General features: G+C 34.0%; 2 protein-coding genes across 2 annotated transcripts; both read right to left on the bottom strand.

Moving 5' to 3' along the window:
* Window positions 1-307: 307 nt before the first annotated feature.
* Window positions 308-4,668, bottom strand: LOC100255252 (histone deacetylase 8). The gene is made up of 3 exons (XM_002277201.4): window positions 4,272-4,668; window positions 2,935-3,515; window positions 308-917 (listed from the first exon to the last, which is right to left on the bottom strand). The coding sequence occupies exons 1-3, from the start codon at window positions 4,525-4,527 to the stop codon at window positions 615-617; spliced, it is 1,140 nt and encodes a 379-aa protein (XP_002277237.1). The 5' UTR covers window positions 4,528-4,668; the 3' UTR covers window positions 308-614.
* Window positions 4,669-10,380: 5,712 nt separating this feature from the next.
* Window positions 10,381-12,257, bottom strand: LOC100263978 (aluminum-activated malate transporter 8). The gene is made up of 6 exons (XM_059737241.1): window positions 11,978-12,257; window positions 11,721-11,861; window positions 11,340-11,612; window positions 11,133-11,245; window positions 10,899-11,042; window positions 10,381-10,737 (listed from the first exon to the last, which is right to left on the bottom strand). Exons 1-6 carry the CDS (start codon window positions 12,255-12,257, stop codon window positions 10,381-10,383), a joined length of 1,308 nt encoding a protein of 435 aa, XP_059593224.1.
* Window positions 12,258-16,601: the final 4,344 nt, after the last annotated feature.

The raw sequence follows: 16,601 nt of genomic DNA, 5'->3' as shown, positions 1-16,601 counted from the left end.
AGCATAACACTTGAGCTTGCTCATGTAAATGAAGTAATGAATTGATCTATTGAATAACAATTGTGGTATCAACCAAGCATAACAAATGTAATTCAATGGCATCAACCAACAAATGTGGCTTTTGCATTTATGCAAAATAGTAACAGTATCATCAAATCATAAATTTAGATATAATTGCACCCTTTTGGAAATAACTGAAAATCTATTGAATAATCCAAGAATAGATTGGACGGCTGCACAAATCTCATTTGGAAAAGAAAAACATTTCTCCTAATAATCCTACTTATGGATGGTCCATCCTCTATAATGAGATTATAAAAGAACCTTTTTCTTTTTGTTTGATAGATAAGAGAATCCAATAAAGATGTACCCACAACAGAGGGCACCACCCTTATCAATAACCTCTTTTTCTTCTCTAATATATATTACAATTTACCAATTTGAAGAAACAAGAAGGAAAGAAAAAAAAAAACACCCTAAGCAGTAACAGTGACTTCTCTAATTCAAATAACAGATGTTCCTAATTTGATCACTAGATTTCTGATATAAGATTTAAGCTACACCAAGAAACAGGTTACAAACTCAACATGTGATTTCAACAAAATACCCCCCGATTAACCTCCTTTTAAGAATGGGGCAGTGCTGTTTTGGAACTTTTTAATAGCATCAATAACTTTTGTGGTCATTAGCTCGTCTTCAGGGTAATAAGCAATGGGATCAGATAATAGAGGACTTGGAAGATTGAGAACACCTTCAAGTGTAGCATGAAGACAATAAGCTGAGTATGTAACCTGATATCCACCTTCTTGGACAATCAGAAGATGTCCATCACTATACTTATCAGCGAGCTTACGAACTATTTGACCAATCTCTCTATAGCCCTCCATTGTCAAGCATTGCCTTCCATTCGGATCAAACTAGAGCAGAAGCAGCATAATTAATAAGCAAACTTGACTTGTATCAACATCAATGTTAGAATTCTTGATTTTACATATACAAAGCAATAACAGAGTATTTCTGGAGTCACCTGGACAGATTCTGCATTAAAATTTTCAATATCATAAATCACAGTTGAAGTAGGGCAATCATGGTGAATCTTGATGCTGGGATAAAATTTTAACCATGCAGTTCTTCAAAGGATACATAAACAAAGTGGATTTCTGCACCTGGAGACAATGACAATTCTCTGGTTTTACCCAGTGGGACAGAATGGGAAAAATCACTTTGGTCTGCTTACAACTGAAAATTTTATTTTCAATATTATAAATGCACACCCAAGCAACCTCTAACACGATGAAGCATAATTTAAGGTACTTCTCAAAATTCATGCATTCCAAATGTTAAGCTAAGCTTATCAAAAAATCAAGCAAGGACTGTCAAGATGGAACAAAGCCTCACCAAGAGGATGTGGGGATTTCCTCAAGTTGACACTTCAATTTTTTTATTAGGTATGCAAAAATTACACCTATTTATTCTCTTCCTGCAACAAATGTCTGCCATGTGCTTTTTTAGGGTTTCCAAAAGTTTGTGGTGCACAATGAATGTGATAAACTTTTTTTTTTCCTGGACAGGAAGAATATTAACTTCACTTTGAAGCCTAGAGTTCTTAGTGTCAATTCAGTTTTGCTCATTCCAAATAAGTTAATTATCTGTGATGTTCAGAAAAAAGGATACAATGCATCTTCAAATCATGCATCATCACTACAATCCATGTGGATAATGTCCTTCATTGAAAATTTTAATTATCTGTGATGTTCAGAAAAAAGGATACAATGCATCTTCAAATCATGCATCATCACTACAATCCATGTGGATAATGTCCTTCATTGAAAATTAATAATGTTGACACTGTTAATCAGTTGCTTTTTGGTCTAAACATGTTAAGTACACTAAAATTCACAATGGTTAGTCTTCAAACAGAAAGGAACTACATAAGTTTAATAATAGAATGGAGCATTTGCAATAAGTAACTTTAGAATATTTTATGCCAACATATACGATGAAATATATGTAGTGGTTTATTTTCATCAAACCCTAGGTTAGATGAAATATATATAGTGTGGACTTTGACATACAAGGGGTTGGCAGTGGTTATGGTGTGGGCTTTAGCATATGTCATCTGAAAAGAATGGGATGTTTTGGAAGTGCCACTAGCATACTGGTGGAAACAGTTAGAGAATAAAATTTTGACATGACACTTGGTGGGGGGTTGGTTCTCTCAGGGATCAATTTCCAGGTCCATTTTCCTTGGCAAATAATAGAATGCATCCCCTTTTAGTGGGCAATTTTCAAAAAAATAATTATTGCATGTAAAAAAAAAAGAACTGATAGTGGATTTCATACATGTTGAAGAAAGTGTATTTGCTTAAATTGTAATCTCTTTGCTTGATAAATGACACAGCCACCTTATCTGTATGAACTGGTCCAGATCCTTGCCTATTTTGTATCTTTAAATCTAGTACCAAATGGATCATATTCTTAATTTAGTGGAACATAGGACAATCTAACAAATTTGGAATACCAACTGTTAGTTCACTGTTCGCTCATTCAGTGATTTAAAGTCTATCACACCATTCATTCACCAAGACAAGTGGATCCTTAATGTAATCTAGGTGCCAGTTTTCCTTTCATCTGTTTTTTTTTTTTTTTTGTGGAGTAAAGAAAATGCTTCTATCTTATGCATATCACCCAATTTAGTATTTTAATTTCAAGGCCACAGTTCCATTTATCTGAATGCCAATAGTCCATACTTGAGTCCTTACCAAGAAGCACACCTATATGCTCCTCCAAATTGAACACACCCACACACATGTATATACACACCAAATTTTTATTTGCATATGAGCACATAACCCTGCCTCTAAAATAAATTCTCCTATAAGTTTAATAATTTAGATATAAATGTCAAATAAGAATAAACAAAGGCTAACTTACAGCACTTGAATCCTGTCCAACAACCAGCACCATCATTTCAGGCTCATACTTTTGAATGGCTGGAACAACCAACTGGTTCATGGCATATGCATATCCCCGATCTCCCGTTCCATTTGGTAGAGGTATGTTCAAATTATACCCAAACCCTTCCCCTACACCGATCTCATCAACAGAACCAGACTGCGGATGAGATGGACCCCATGAACCATGATTCATATGAAGTGAGATGGTAAGAACTTTATCAGAGTGATAGAAGCCCTCAGCTGTCCCATTCCCATAATGAACATCAATGTCAATAACTGCAACCTTTGCACACCCAGAATTTAAAGCTAACTGAACAGCAAGACCCGCATTGTTTAGGAAGCAATACCCATCAGCTTGACTGGGCTGAGCATGGTGACCAGGAGGTCTAACCAATGCATATGCAATTTTGCCATGCCCATCGAGTATATGCTTCATTGCTGATAATGCAGTACCAGCAGCAAGAAGCGCAGCATCCCATGAGCCAGGATTCAAGAAAGTTCCTGAACAAAGCTCCTTTCCACCATCTCTATCTGCTTGCACTAGTTCATTTATGTATTCTGGGAAATAAACATACAATATCAAGCTCTGACCACATCAACCCCAAAAGTAATCAAGATGAATGCATCAAATTTCCACTAAACAAAATAAATCTCCTCTTCCCCATCTTTCTTCCGTATTCTATTTAATTCACAAAAAATAGCAAGGGAAAGAAAAGAGAAGAAAATTTCATATCTCATAATAGCCACTGTTACAACTCCAAAGCAATCAAACGGACTACCAATGCTCCTTGCTAATAAAACAACCCTCAAAATAATTCAGACTCCCCAATCATCATTAGGCTATCATCTTTGTTTCTCACTGCTAGTCGCTTATACAAATAACTAAAAGCAACCTAATGATGTTTTCGATTTCCATACTTACCACCCAAGACCAATAGAAAATGATATTATCAGTGACATTTTGATGATATTAATGGGAACCAAGATTCCCAATAGAAATCTTAACTCAGTTTTGTGTTATCTTGGATATTTGTCAATTTCTCTGTTATACTTTAGAGTAATGTTTAAGAATTCACATAACATTTATTCACAATTTCATTTTTCCAAAGAAATTCACAGAATATCCTAATATATTTTCTTCCCTATATGTACAATTATATGTAATTGGAGTGATTAGAAAGGGAAAAGAACAAAAGAGTAGAGGGAAATAAAACAAAGTTTGAGCCCAAAGAGTTTTTCCTTCCTCTCTACTCTACTCAATCCTTCCATTTGAGAAATTAGTGAGAATGAATGGAGAAAGAGAAGAATGAGGACCTGGAGTGTGAAAAGAGAGCAAGTGAGAGATGAGAGCTGGGGTTCCGGAGTGCCAAGAAATGTAGGGAGAGATGGGGCCTCTTTTGAGGATGGAGACCATGTTCCTTAGCCTCTCAGAGTTTTCTGGGTGCTTTTCGAGGACGTCCAGGAAGCCAGGGTCCATTCCAGTGTCGAACACCCCAATTCCTGTGTCGTGCTTCAGCATCCCCTCGTGCCAGAACACATTAATTCCACCACTAGGGCTTAGGCCTGCCATCAACCACTTGCTTGCTTCCCCAGAGCTTCTCCGCCCTCAGTTCCAACTCTCTCCTCCAACCCCAGTTTCGTCAAACGCCACCCTCTTCCACTAATATTGTACAACCCAACCCAGTATACGGTGGGAGGCATTGGATCCATTTTACTAATGTTTTTGGAACTGGATGGGTTACTTAACAAGTGGACGGTTCAGACTGATTATGGAGTCGCGGTTGAACGGATGTTGTCATAATTATGGTTTATATATATATATAAACTATTAAATTAAAAATATTTATAATTTTTTTAAATACATAAACAACTTAAAAATCAATAATATTTATTTTTTCATCTTTAATGTTATGCATTAAAATAAAATATATGTAATATTTAAATATGAAGATATTTATTAAAAATTATTTAATTTACCTATATATATATATATATTAAAAGTTATTATCCTCTTATATTTATAAATTTAAATGATATTACATTATTTTACTTATCTTATTTACATTTTTATTATTATAAAAATTTTGAAATTAATCTTGTTATATAATTTATTGTTGAAACTCCCATGTTGCATTACATGATGATTTTTTTTTTAATCCTCCCTCCCATCAATCCCACATCCCACATCAAGTTTAACCAAAGGCTATTTCGGTTTTTAAAACAATGTTTTTTACTTTTTAACGTTTAGGGTGAATTTCATTCACACTACACTAAACCATTATTAATTTTAAATTTTACGGATTAATGCCAAATTTATTTTTTTTAAATTATTAAACATGTCTATCTAAAATCTCTTTAAAAATAAATTTTATTTAATAATTTTTTACACCCTTTTTCACACTTATTTTTTTAGAATATATTAAAGATAAAAGAAATAGTTTTTTTTTTAAATTGTTCTAAAACATTATTTTTTAAATAAATTTTAAATATTTTTATAAAATATTATAAGTAATTATTAAAAATATAAAAATAATTTATAATATTTTAATTTATACATTAACATGTAATTTTTTTTATTAAATTTAAAAATTATCTTTTTAAATTTGAATTCTTAAAAATAATTAAAAATTGTATTTAAATAATCCTTATGCTTGTTTAAAGCCATCATCAACAAATGTCATATTATACTGTAAACCCTCCATTTTGTCCTTATAACACATTCTTTGATCATACTTAGTACCCCTTACTTTATGCCTTCGCGTGGTATACACATAACATCCATCTTTTACTTAGTTATTCTTGTATTCCTTAGTGACATCTACCATTTGGCCCTGGCATTGATTTTTTTTTTTTTTAACCACTTTTGGAAACCTTTTGGAGAGATCTTTAGATCCATAATGTGACTTAAGTAGCACTCTAAGAGTCCCCAAAGTTTCAACACGTTTGGAGCTCGAATAGGGTTTCATCTGTGTGAAACAAACCCTTCAACATTTTTGTTTGCCTCTTTTCTTGCCCTACTTTTTTTATCCTTTTTTTTTTAGGTTTCTTGAGCTAGTTTTAGGGGATTTTTTTGTGGGCCTCAACTTGAGGATTTTGGTCTCCTTATTTGCTTAATTTGAGAGTATAGAAGAAGAATTTAGGGCCACATGGAGATGATGACATATGTCAAAATCACTATCCTCCCTTAACCTACAAATATAGGTCTTGAGGCTTATTTTCAATAGCTCTCTCTTTGGTTTTTTGAGGGAAAATGAACTTTTCCCAATTTTTGAGAAAAAAAGAAGAAAAGAAAAATTGGGAGATTTGAAAAATGTTTCACTTGAAGAACAAGTTTGATGCTTAATTACTATAAGCCAAGTGTTTTACTTGAGAGGAGATTTTTTTGGTAAGTTCTTGATTTCATTTTTTTAGATTGTTTTTAGTTTATTTTCATCTATTTATTAATTCTTGAGATAATGATTATATGTGTAAAATTAAGGCTAATCAATTTAGGAAAATCACCCCAAGAGAGGGGCGTGAATTGGGTTTCTAAAAAACTTTTGCAAGCACAACAAATAAACAATTCAAAGAGCAAAAATAAAGAAATAGAGATAGAAAAATCAAATACAAGATTTTATAGTGGTTTGACACTCTTTGTCTATGTCCACTCTCCTCAAGTTCCAACCGAGTAAGGGTTTCATTATCTTTAAAGTTTCAACCAAACTTCTAATCCTTTACACTTGGATTCTGATAATGGGCTTTACAAGATTCCTTCAAGTATACCTCAACTTGAAGCTTTAAACCACACAATCTCACTTCAATAAATGAATGGAAATCACACTCAACCTAGCTCAATAAATGAATAAGTAAAAAAGAAATGGCTAAGATAAATAATAAGAGTGCACTAGAATGGTTTGTGAGTGAAAATCAATGCACTAAAGAAGGAAATGAGATCTTTTGGTGAGAAACAAGTAAGTAGAAAATTTGCAAGTGCTCTTTATCTCATAAATGAAGTGAAATTCTCAATTTATAGGTTTCTAGTATTGGACACCAAAAACACCAAAAAATGTCTTATCCAATCAAACTTCAGTTCGATCGGTTGACTATCCATTGGGCATTAAATGCATAATAAGTGACCATTGGACCTCAACTAGGAGGACCTACCCCTCGATTGGAAGAGGTCTCACCCTCAACCAGGAATGCATAGCTACTAGATGAAAGAGAAGATTTTTGCATTCCTCAATCGGTCCTCGATTGGGAAGAGGTAACTGGTTGACTAGTTCAATGTTCGGTTGAGTTGGTTGACCAATTTCTTGATTGGTTCACCCAAAATGGTTTGAAAACCTATATTTTTCAATTTTTTTTTCACTTCTAACATTTTGGCAAAGTCTTTAAGTATAATAACATGTCGAGTTTGAAAAGGTTTGCTTAAAGTTTAAGTGAAAATACTAGGCTTTTAATAAAAAAACAATTTTAATGTATAAGCCGAGTATTGAATGAGGCATGGTTTAATATGAAAAACCTAGGTGCACCCATATATTCACCTTACAATTAAATCCTAGTCTTAAATGGTCTTCATGCACCCTTAATCTTGTACTTCTTTGATCATTTGATGATTATCTTGTCATTCCAATTGAATTTCTTAAATAAAACCTGAAACTTATCTTAATTTTAAACAATTGGTATACTAACCATAGTTTGTTATCATCAAAACATTATTAGACGAACCCTTGGACTAAGTTTTTTTTTTTTTTTTTGATGAGAAACCTTGGTTATCTAGGAGGAAATGAGTCTCCCCCTTAAACCAAGCATAATTTAAATCAAGACTTTTAAAACTTAAGCATAGATACATATTAGATATGAAAGTGAACAAGATCAATCCATTAAGCATAAAAACATTGCAAAGATAATCATCAATCAAAAGGATATCCATGCATTCAATATAAAATCATTCAATGTGGGTAAGGATAATCATATAAATGCACCATCATCAATGGATAATATCATAAGCATAGAACTATATCCAACAAAAAGAATAGCTAGCCCATGCTATCCAAAGTTTGTCAACATGTCCAAAATAGAGGAATAACCCATTTTATTTAAAGAGTAAATAGTATATAATGTAACATGTTCAAAGTAAGTATATGTCGAAAAGAAGTAAAATGAGTATGGTATGTATGTTGTGTAAGCCTAGATACCCTCTTAAATAGCCTATAAAAGGTTTCCCCCTTTGGCAATGTAAAAAATGACAAGAGGATCTCCAATTAATGACCAAGGTTATAGAGGTGGTAGAAGAAAGATCAAATGCAGGTAAGCCATCACCTCGCATGCTGGGTGGTAGATGTAGCCTCAATACGATCAAGTCAACCTTGAATATGAGCAAACTAGGTGGAGGTATGATCCTAAAATTGATCAATCCTGTGATGCAAATACTCAAACTATGAGATGAAGCCACTCTAGTATTGATCCATGTGATCCTTCATGGAATAAAAACAATTATCACTTATCACTACAAGCTCCTCCATACGAGTGCCCACAGAACTTATTTGGGCAGACAAGTCCATCCATGGAGCATGCTATGGAGCAAGAGGCGCCTAAGGCTAGGGTATCTCTATGTAAGTAAGATCAGTGTATGATGGTTGAGAGTAAGAAGGCTCAGTGTATGATGGTTGAGTAGGAGGTACATCGATATGCATTGGCTTTTTCATCATAGGCTCCTAGAAGACGGGCTCAAATGGGACACCCTTCGTCAATGTAAGAATCTTGGTTGAAGTCAGGGAATGTCAAGCATAGGCTCATCCCTCAAGCCACCCTAAGGGTCCACTCCACCCTCCATCTCTCTAATCTCGACCTCCTCCTCAACTCCTGGAGGTGTTTGTGCATGTGTGTTGCCTTCCTTACCCATGAACCATTAGGAGCTTTCTTAAATTTCATTGGCCCCATGGACTAATCATCATAAGTATCATAAGCACTAGGAGCCTCAAAGTTTGTCTCTCTGCTTAAGTTAATGTTGACATCCTTGAAACTTCTAATGAGAAAGTGGTCATAAGGGAACACTCGAGTGTTGCTTTGATAGAAAGCAATCATATGTTGCATCATAAGATAACTAAGGTGAATATCTCATCCTGTCAAAATTGAATCAATCAAGAATGCCTCTAGGTATGAAACCTTATCTCGATGTCCTTTTCTAGGCATGAGCGAGTAGTAGATCATGTGTTATAGTACATGGCTAATGATGGTCAAAGCTATTGGTAGAAGGTTTGCCCATTCTATTGGCATCAGGAAGTCCATAGAGGCATTGAATGACCTCTCCTATTACAAAACTAGGAACTATAAGCCATGTCTTGAACTCATATACTCTCAATCCAATTGTAGACACCTCTTTAATATTTCATTGATACTACTATGGAAAATAAACCTGATTCAATATTGGTGTAAAAATAATTATAATGTTGAATTTAATTAAAAATATATTATACCTTTTTAAATATTGATTGGTTAATAGATGAGATGACAAAAATGTATTTTCAGAGTGAAAGGTGATCATAAGTTTAAATCACAAGAATTGTAAGTTAATACTATAATTATTAAAAAGTTAAAATGTCTTGACTTTAGAAATAGACCCAAACTATATAAAACATTCCAAATTGATGAATAATATATTATCATTTATTTATTTGCCACAAAACTAGATTCATCATAAAAAAAAATGTATTTGGTGATGAAATTATATATTTCTTTACAAAAAAAAAAATATATGTTTTAGTAACAAAATGGTATGATCTATTGACAAAATTTTGTTATTTATTATGACAATTTTTTTTTTGTCATAAAATGTGATTATTTAATGGTAATTCTAATTTTGTTACTAACACTTAATTTTTCATGAGGAAATAGAATATTTGTAGATAATGACTTTTAGTAACGAACCTATGAACCTCATGAAGAAATTTTTTTGTCATGATGCATTAATAATGACAAATTATTATTTATGTAACACTTTAATAACAAAAATTGATATTTATTATAGTGAATGTTAATTGTGTTTCACGTGAGCTAGTCAAAGCCTAATTCAAAACTTTTGTTTTAAGAGAGAAAAATCATTTTATTTTAAATATGATTGGGAGCCTCTTTCATATTATTTTCTCAAATATTCAAGTCTTGTATATTTTTTAATATTTTATTTCCTAATCAAAAGAGGAATAAAATTATGAAAAACTCTAAAGAGAAGAAAAATATATATTCAACTCAAATACAACTTTCGTATTCCTTTCATTAATAGTACTTTTCTCTCCATTTCACTTTCCACAACCAAATGATGAACATTCGTGCTTCTTATGGAACTTTACACATCCATAATGGATAATTGCGTATTGAGGGAACATGACCCTTTTGAGGAAGCTCAAACGGATTCAAATGGATTTATTTGCTCTCGGTGAAGTCGCTATGGTTCTTCTGGTGTTACGACAGGGCTTATAGTACTTTTGAAATGTGCAAGAGAGGCTAGTTCCTTAACTGCATCAGAAATTCTCTCAGTGCATGTTACAATGTCCATTACCGTCGAAGCAACTGCGACAGCTGGTATTATCTCAAGGAGAGTAGTACTGTCTTCCAACAAACCTGTTTCGAGTAAAGACATGAGATTCTTGGCTGCACCTTTGGAGTTCTCAATGTGGAAGTCCATGGAAGTTGATCGAGTCATTGTTCTAATTGTTGCTGCTAGTTCCTTCAAAGCTTTTCCTGATTCTCTGGTCATCTCTCTGCACGACTCTTGAATTTCGCCTCGAATTTCTTGAGCAGCCTGTGGTATACATTGACACATGTTGGTTTAGCATGCATTTGGTACTAAAGTTGTATGCATAAATATATCTCAAATGGGTTGATAATCACATATGGTGAAATCAATTGATCAACATTTTTTATTAATTAGAGTAAGAAATAGTGGATTTTAGTATTATATACTTCGATCTCAGAGGCAAGGTGGCCACTTAGAATTTCAATTTTGTAGGAACATTGCCGCGCTAGGGTTCCAACTTTCAGGTATTGCTTCCATGGATGGCGGAACAGGAATCGACCATGACCAGGTTCCCATCTTGCTAAATTAACCTATAAAATGAGAAAACTGAAGTCAGGTTGAATTCATCTAGCTATCCAGGCCAGGGAGAGATTTTTTTGTTTTGTTTTGTTCTCACCCACCATGGTTTCTTCACTGTGTTTTGAAGTAAGAACGCTTTTATATCCTTGCAGAAATGACTGATCAATCGTTATCTGTGCATCTCCTGAAATTCTACAGTATGCACCACTAAATCCTGTAGAACAATAATAGAGAAGCCATGGGAAGTAAGAAATTATTTCTGTTGTCTTCATGTTTTCAGGAAAATGTCACTAGTTTATCTAGCATACCTTCTAAGAAGCTGCCAAGTTTCTCCAAGTTGGCAGCAATGAGTCTCTGAAGATCTTCACCAACCCATACCGGACAAATTAAAATGGATACAAGAAGAGCAATAACGCAACCGACGATGATGGTCAATAGCCTCTCGTATGCTATGGTTAATGCGTCTTCATCTCGGTAGCCAGATACAGATACCATAGAGAATGTCAACATTAATATTATCAGTCCGTAATCATATCTTGCCTTCATTTCAGGAAAGAACCGAAGAAACGTCACTGCTGCAGCTGCATCTCATCCATTCACCACAAATAAATATGCTATGTATTTGAATCATGAAATGATTTTAAAACACTGAACTGAATAATATAATTTGATTCTGCAGGCATACATACTTAAAACCATGACACAGAGACCCAGTACTATTGGTTGTCCAATCTCTCCGGACAGAGCTGCTAGATGTTGGGCTCCAACACCTAGAGCGCCACCTAGCAGTGTTGCAAACGTCCTATTTAAACCCCTTCCCAGGGTTCCTCCTGAAAGGAAGTTCAAATTGTTTATTATTGTAAGCTCAAGATATCGAATAAAAGTACCCCATGAAGAGTATCTTTTTCTGTGAAATACAATCAACTTAAAGAATTAGCAAGCTTACCCACTGTGAATTCTAAGACGAGGAGCACAGTTAAGACGGCCCATACTCCAGATTCATGGAAGAATTTATAGAGAGGGTGAACATAGTATAACAAGGAAACCAACGTAAGAGCCAGTCCTACTTTTAGGCAGTGAATAATCCTTCTCGGTTCATCTCGTCCGAGCTTGTTTGCCTTCCCGGCAACATTTACCACTTTATTCTTTGTCTTCTCCGGCAAATCCTTGAGGAGCCACCACCAGCAACCCTGACTTCCAGCATTCGGTTGACTTGCAGATGCCATTGCCACGGCCAAGTACTTAGAAAGAACTCAGAGAAGATACCTTGTAGCCCAGATCCACCTCCATATTTATAGTATGAAATGGCTTTGTGCCAGTCAACAAAGATCGTACTACTTGTCCTTTTTCTTTGTAGACAGTCACATGGCCAATTGATAAAAGCTCCTTCTGATTTAACTTAATTGATTTATCCGTTTATATTGATCAATTAATTACTATTAAAAACTGAACTGTTTAGCAACATAAAACTAAGGAAAAATCTATGGTATTGATTCAGTAGCATACCTAGTTTTACAATTATATCTCTGAATGATGTGCAAACATATGATATGTATATATATATATATATATATATCGTGATACAAATCAATGAAATTGGGATGAACATGTGGTACCATGATTGACCGTACCTTTCCAGTACGGTATGGAAATTGGAGTTACCATTTGCTAGCATGGTGAATCTAGGAAATAATTTCAGAATGAATTTTTTTTTTCCCTTTTTAATACAGCATAAAAGTATGGACCCCAACCTAATCGTGGAGCAAAACTCACGTTCCGAGGTACAATTTCCAACCTGGATCACACTTTGTTCTCTGCATGTATTAATTGTGCGTGGACGTGCAAGCATGCAAATTGAGATTCTGGAGCCGGGTTCACATGCTTACAAATGAGACAATTGACCACTATCAAATTATCTAACAACTAAATTTGTCTCTATCTTTGCGCTTGTAACTACGATTCTTGTTCCTGAAGTTTTAGTTAAGTCTCGGGCGAAGAGAAAAGTCTTAACACGAGTTTGATGGTGGCATCCACTTAAAATCAAAGAAACCGATTAATCCTTTTAATAGTGTTACCGCAAAATCTGGTGCTGAGCCTACACTAGCGGGTCAAATGTCCCATCAAAGCAGCCCCAAAATTTGATTTTCATATTCATGGTGATTACTTTCTTCATTCCATTCACACGGAATTATGTATAATCTTTACTGTCCTAAGGAGTTATGTGGGAGTTGGACATCAGGAATTTACTTATGTTCAAGGTCAGTGGGCGTAATAAAAGATCAAATATCATGGGCTCCTAACAAAAAAAATCCTGCTAGAGTTATTTTATTTTTACTTATAAACACTTCGTGAGCAAAGCATATGACCAAAATTTGGGAATTTGAGAGATATTTTGCTATTCCCATATACAAGAAATCCTCAAACGATTATTGAAGATCTATATTTCAAAGTAGGGAACTATGGGTATAATAAAAGATCAAATATCATGGGCGCCTAACAAAAAAATCATGCTAGGTTTATTTTATTTTTACTTATAAATACTACGTGAGCAAAGCATATGACCAAAATTTGGGAATTTGAGAGATATTTTGCTATTCCCATATACAAGAAATCCTCAAACGATTATTGAAGATTTATATTTCAAAGTAGGGAACTATGGGCATAATAAAAGATCAAATATCATGGGCTCCTAACAAAAAAACTCATGCTAGGGTTATTTTATTTTTACTTATAAACACTACGTGAGCAAAGCATATGACAAAAATTTTGGAATTTGAGAGATATTTTGCTATTCCCATATACAAGAAATCCTCAAACGATTATTGAAGATTTATATTTCAAAGCAGGGAACTATGGGCATAATAAAAGATCAAATATCATGGGCTCCTAACAAAAAAACTCATGCTAGGGTTATTTTATTTTTACTTATAAACACTATGTGAGCAAAGCATATGACAAAAATTTGGGAATTTGAGAGATATTTTGCTATTCCCATATACAAGAAATCCTCAAACGATTATTGAAGATTTATATTTCAAAGTAGGGAACTATGGGCATAATAAAAGATCAAATATCATGGGCACCTAACAAAAAAATCATGCTAGGGTTATTTTATTTTTACTTATAAATACTACGTGAGCAAAGCATATGACCAAAATTTGGGAATTTGAGAGATATTTTGCTATTCCCATATACAAGAAATCCTCAAACGACTATTGAAGATTTATATTTCAAAGTAGGGAACTATGGGCATAATAAAAGATCAAATATCATGGGCTCCTAACAAAAAAAAATCATGCTAGGGTTATTTTATTTTTACTTATAAACACTGCATGAGCAAAGCATATGACCAAAATTTGGGAATTTGAGAGATATTTTGCTATTCCCATATACAAGAAATCCTCAAACGATTATTGAAGATTTATATTTCAAAGTAGGGAACTATGGGCATAATAAAAAGATCAAATATCATGGGCACCTAACAAACTCATATACCTTGATAACATGGTTTATGAGGATTGGATTCACTCTTAGTTTGCTAATGTGTATAAGGACATTTTGATAATTATACAAGATTGCATAGAAATTAGTGGACAACATCTCTAGACTAAACTTATTGATTAATTGGAGCCTTGTTTGGTCAATTAATCAATTAGAACCCTATTTGGACTAGTTAAGTGACCCAAGTTGAAGATGGTCTTAAGTTACTTAAGCCGAGTAAGAACCGTATAAATACCTCTTATAAGGCTTGGGTTTCATTCTTTTTCCACCATTGTTCTCCCTACGTTCTAGAGAAAGAACCCTAACCTTGGGAACAGAGTGATCTAGGATTCCCTTTATGTAATTCCAATAAAGGTGTGTGAATCACAAGTTTGATAAAACTTTGTAACTCTTAGTGTCACTCAATAGGTTCTTGATGTAGTATAAGGTCAATGATTTTATTTTGAGGAAGGTTTCTCTATGAGATATCTACTTAAATTCTTGTGTCATCTTGTGTGGTGTTTTATAAATTATTATTTTCTACATCTCAATTAATTTCTCAAAATTAAATTTGGAATAGAGTTAAATAAAAAGTATACTTTTATTATCAATTAGGACTAAATTTTTCTAAGGGCTACCCATTCACCTCTCCACTCTAGGTAGTTTCATAAAATCAGAAAATGTTTTCAATTGGTATTGGACTGGGTCAAAATAGTTTATGATGTTTAATATTGTTCTCATAACAATGCAATCATAGAAAGTTGGGAAATCAATCAATTCTTGACAGTTTTTTTCTTGGAATCGATCCACATCGGAAAGTCATGCAAAATGAAAATGCTTGGAGCATAATGGAATTTGAGTGGTCACTAGATAGTTAGGCTAATGAGTTCAACGAAAATCTCTTCATCGTATCTTCAGTGATATTAGAGTAGGTCAAAATAGTTTTAGGATCCCTACATTTGTTTCATTGAAGTGACCATATATCAACATTGGAAAGTAGAATGTCTTATGCTTAGAAAATTAAATTTGAGGGCCAGGGGCGTGTGCCCTCCTAAGCCTATGGTGACTCTGACCCTACTTGCTAAAGTATTATTTCGGTGGTTCTTATGCTTAGAAACTACAACAAAAGGCATGGTATTTCATATACGCACTAGCTTTCTTTCTATAACTTCAGAGATGTAGGGTTCTTATCTTTCCTAAAGAGTCAGTTATAGGTGCATTAATGAGAGGTCATCAATTACTCGTAAAACCATTAGTGACTTATTGATGTATATAACGATCGAGCAATAATCACCCTGCACTAATAAATTTGGTCATTTTGTTATTAATATGTCGGTGGGTTGCCCAACTTTTTTCCTATCTAAATGAGTCATTATTATCATGCAAAGATAATAATGATGGTAGTCAATTCATATTTATTACCCTATCAAATGGTGAGGTACTGGTGACTCAATGGTTGGTGAGCATGTCTAGTCATGCCCCACCTTATACAGGTGAGCATAGGAAGAAAGACATTGCTGTCTAGCTGGTCTCACTCTTTCTGCTTGTTATAATTTTCTAGATGCCCCACATGTTAGGCATTTATCTTGCCCTTAACAATCTGTTAAAGCAACTTGGGAAGAGGTGTGAAAGAAGATCAAAAATATCTAGAAACTCATTAAAGGAACTTGTAAACCGGTGTGAAGGAAAACCAAAAATATCTAGGAATCTCGTCTTTCTTTTTTTTTTTTTCTTTTTTTCTTTTTGACAATATTTGCCCAATTTGTTGATGTCTTGACTAAAGCATTGTCAATTCAAAAGTTAGTTTCTTCGTGGTAGGCGTTCAATTTTCAAAATGTGGGGGTGAGAAGTATAACCAATTTTTCCGAAGTTCCATTATGTTTTCATTGGGAAATTTTTTGTTCTTCGAGTTTGATCTCGTAGATATTTTTAAAGCAGTTAGAATTCTCACAATCCAACATCATGGTGCTATGTTTTTCCCAGGATTTCTAATGAGAGTTCTCTTCATCTCTTCGCGTGGTCATTGTCCGCCGCCCTCCGAACTCTATCTGTCCTTTCTTTCGCGTGGTCATTCGCTTTCATATTTCACT

Source organism: Vitis vinifera, chromosome 6 (genome assembly GCF_030704535.1).
Source record: "Vitis vinifera cultivar Pinot Noir 40024 chromosome 6, ASM3070453v1".
Classification (NCBI taxonomy): Eukaryota; Viridiplantae; Streptophyta; class Magnoliopsida; order Vitales; family Vitaceae; genus Vitis; species Vitis vinifera.
The sequence above is the reverse complement of the archived record's forward strand: the minus strand, read 5'-3'. Positions and strand labels throughout refer to the sequence as shown.

Excerpts from the sequence above, each read along its gene's own strand:
- LOC100255252 (XM_002277201.4), bottom strand. The coding sequence starts at position 4,527 with ATGGCAGGCCTAAGCCCTAGTGGTGGAATTAATGTGTTCTGGCACGAG. Across the intron at positions 3,516-4,271 it reads GCTCTCTTTTCACACTCCAG|AATACATAAATGAACTAGTG; the intron begins GTCCTCATTCTT and ends TTTATTTCCCAG. Across the intron at positions 918-2,934 it reads TTGGACAGGATTCAAGTGCT|TTTGATCCGAATGGAAGGCA; the intron begins GTAAGTTAGCCT and ends CTTCTGCTCTAG.
- LOC100263978 (XM_059737241.1), bottom strand. The coding sequence starts at position 12,257 with ATGGCATCTGCAAGTCAACCGAATGCTGGAAGTCAGGGTTGCTGGTGG. Across the intron at positions 11,246-11,339 it reads ACTTGGCAGCTTCTTAGAAG|GATTTAGTGGTGCATACTGT; the intron begins GTATGCTAGATA and ends ATTGTTCTACAG. Across the intron at positions 11,043-11,132 it reads AACACAGTGAAGAAACCATG|GTTAATTTAGCAAGATGGGA; the intron begins GTGGGTGAGAAC and ends CTCATTTTATAG.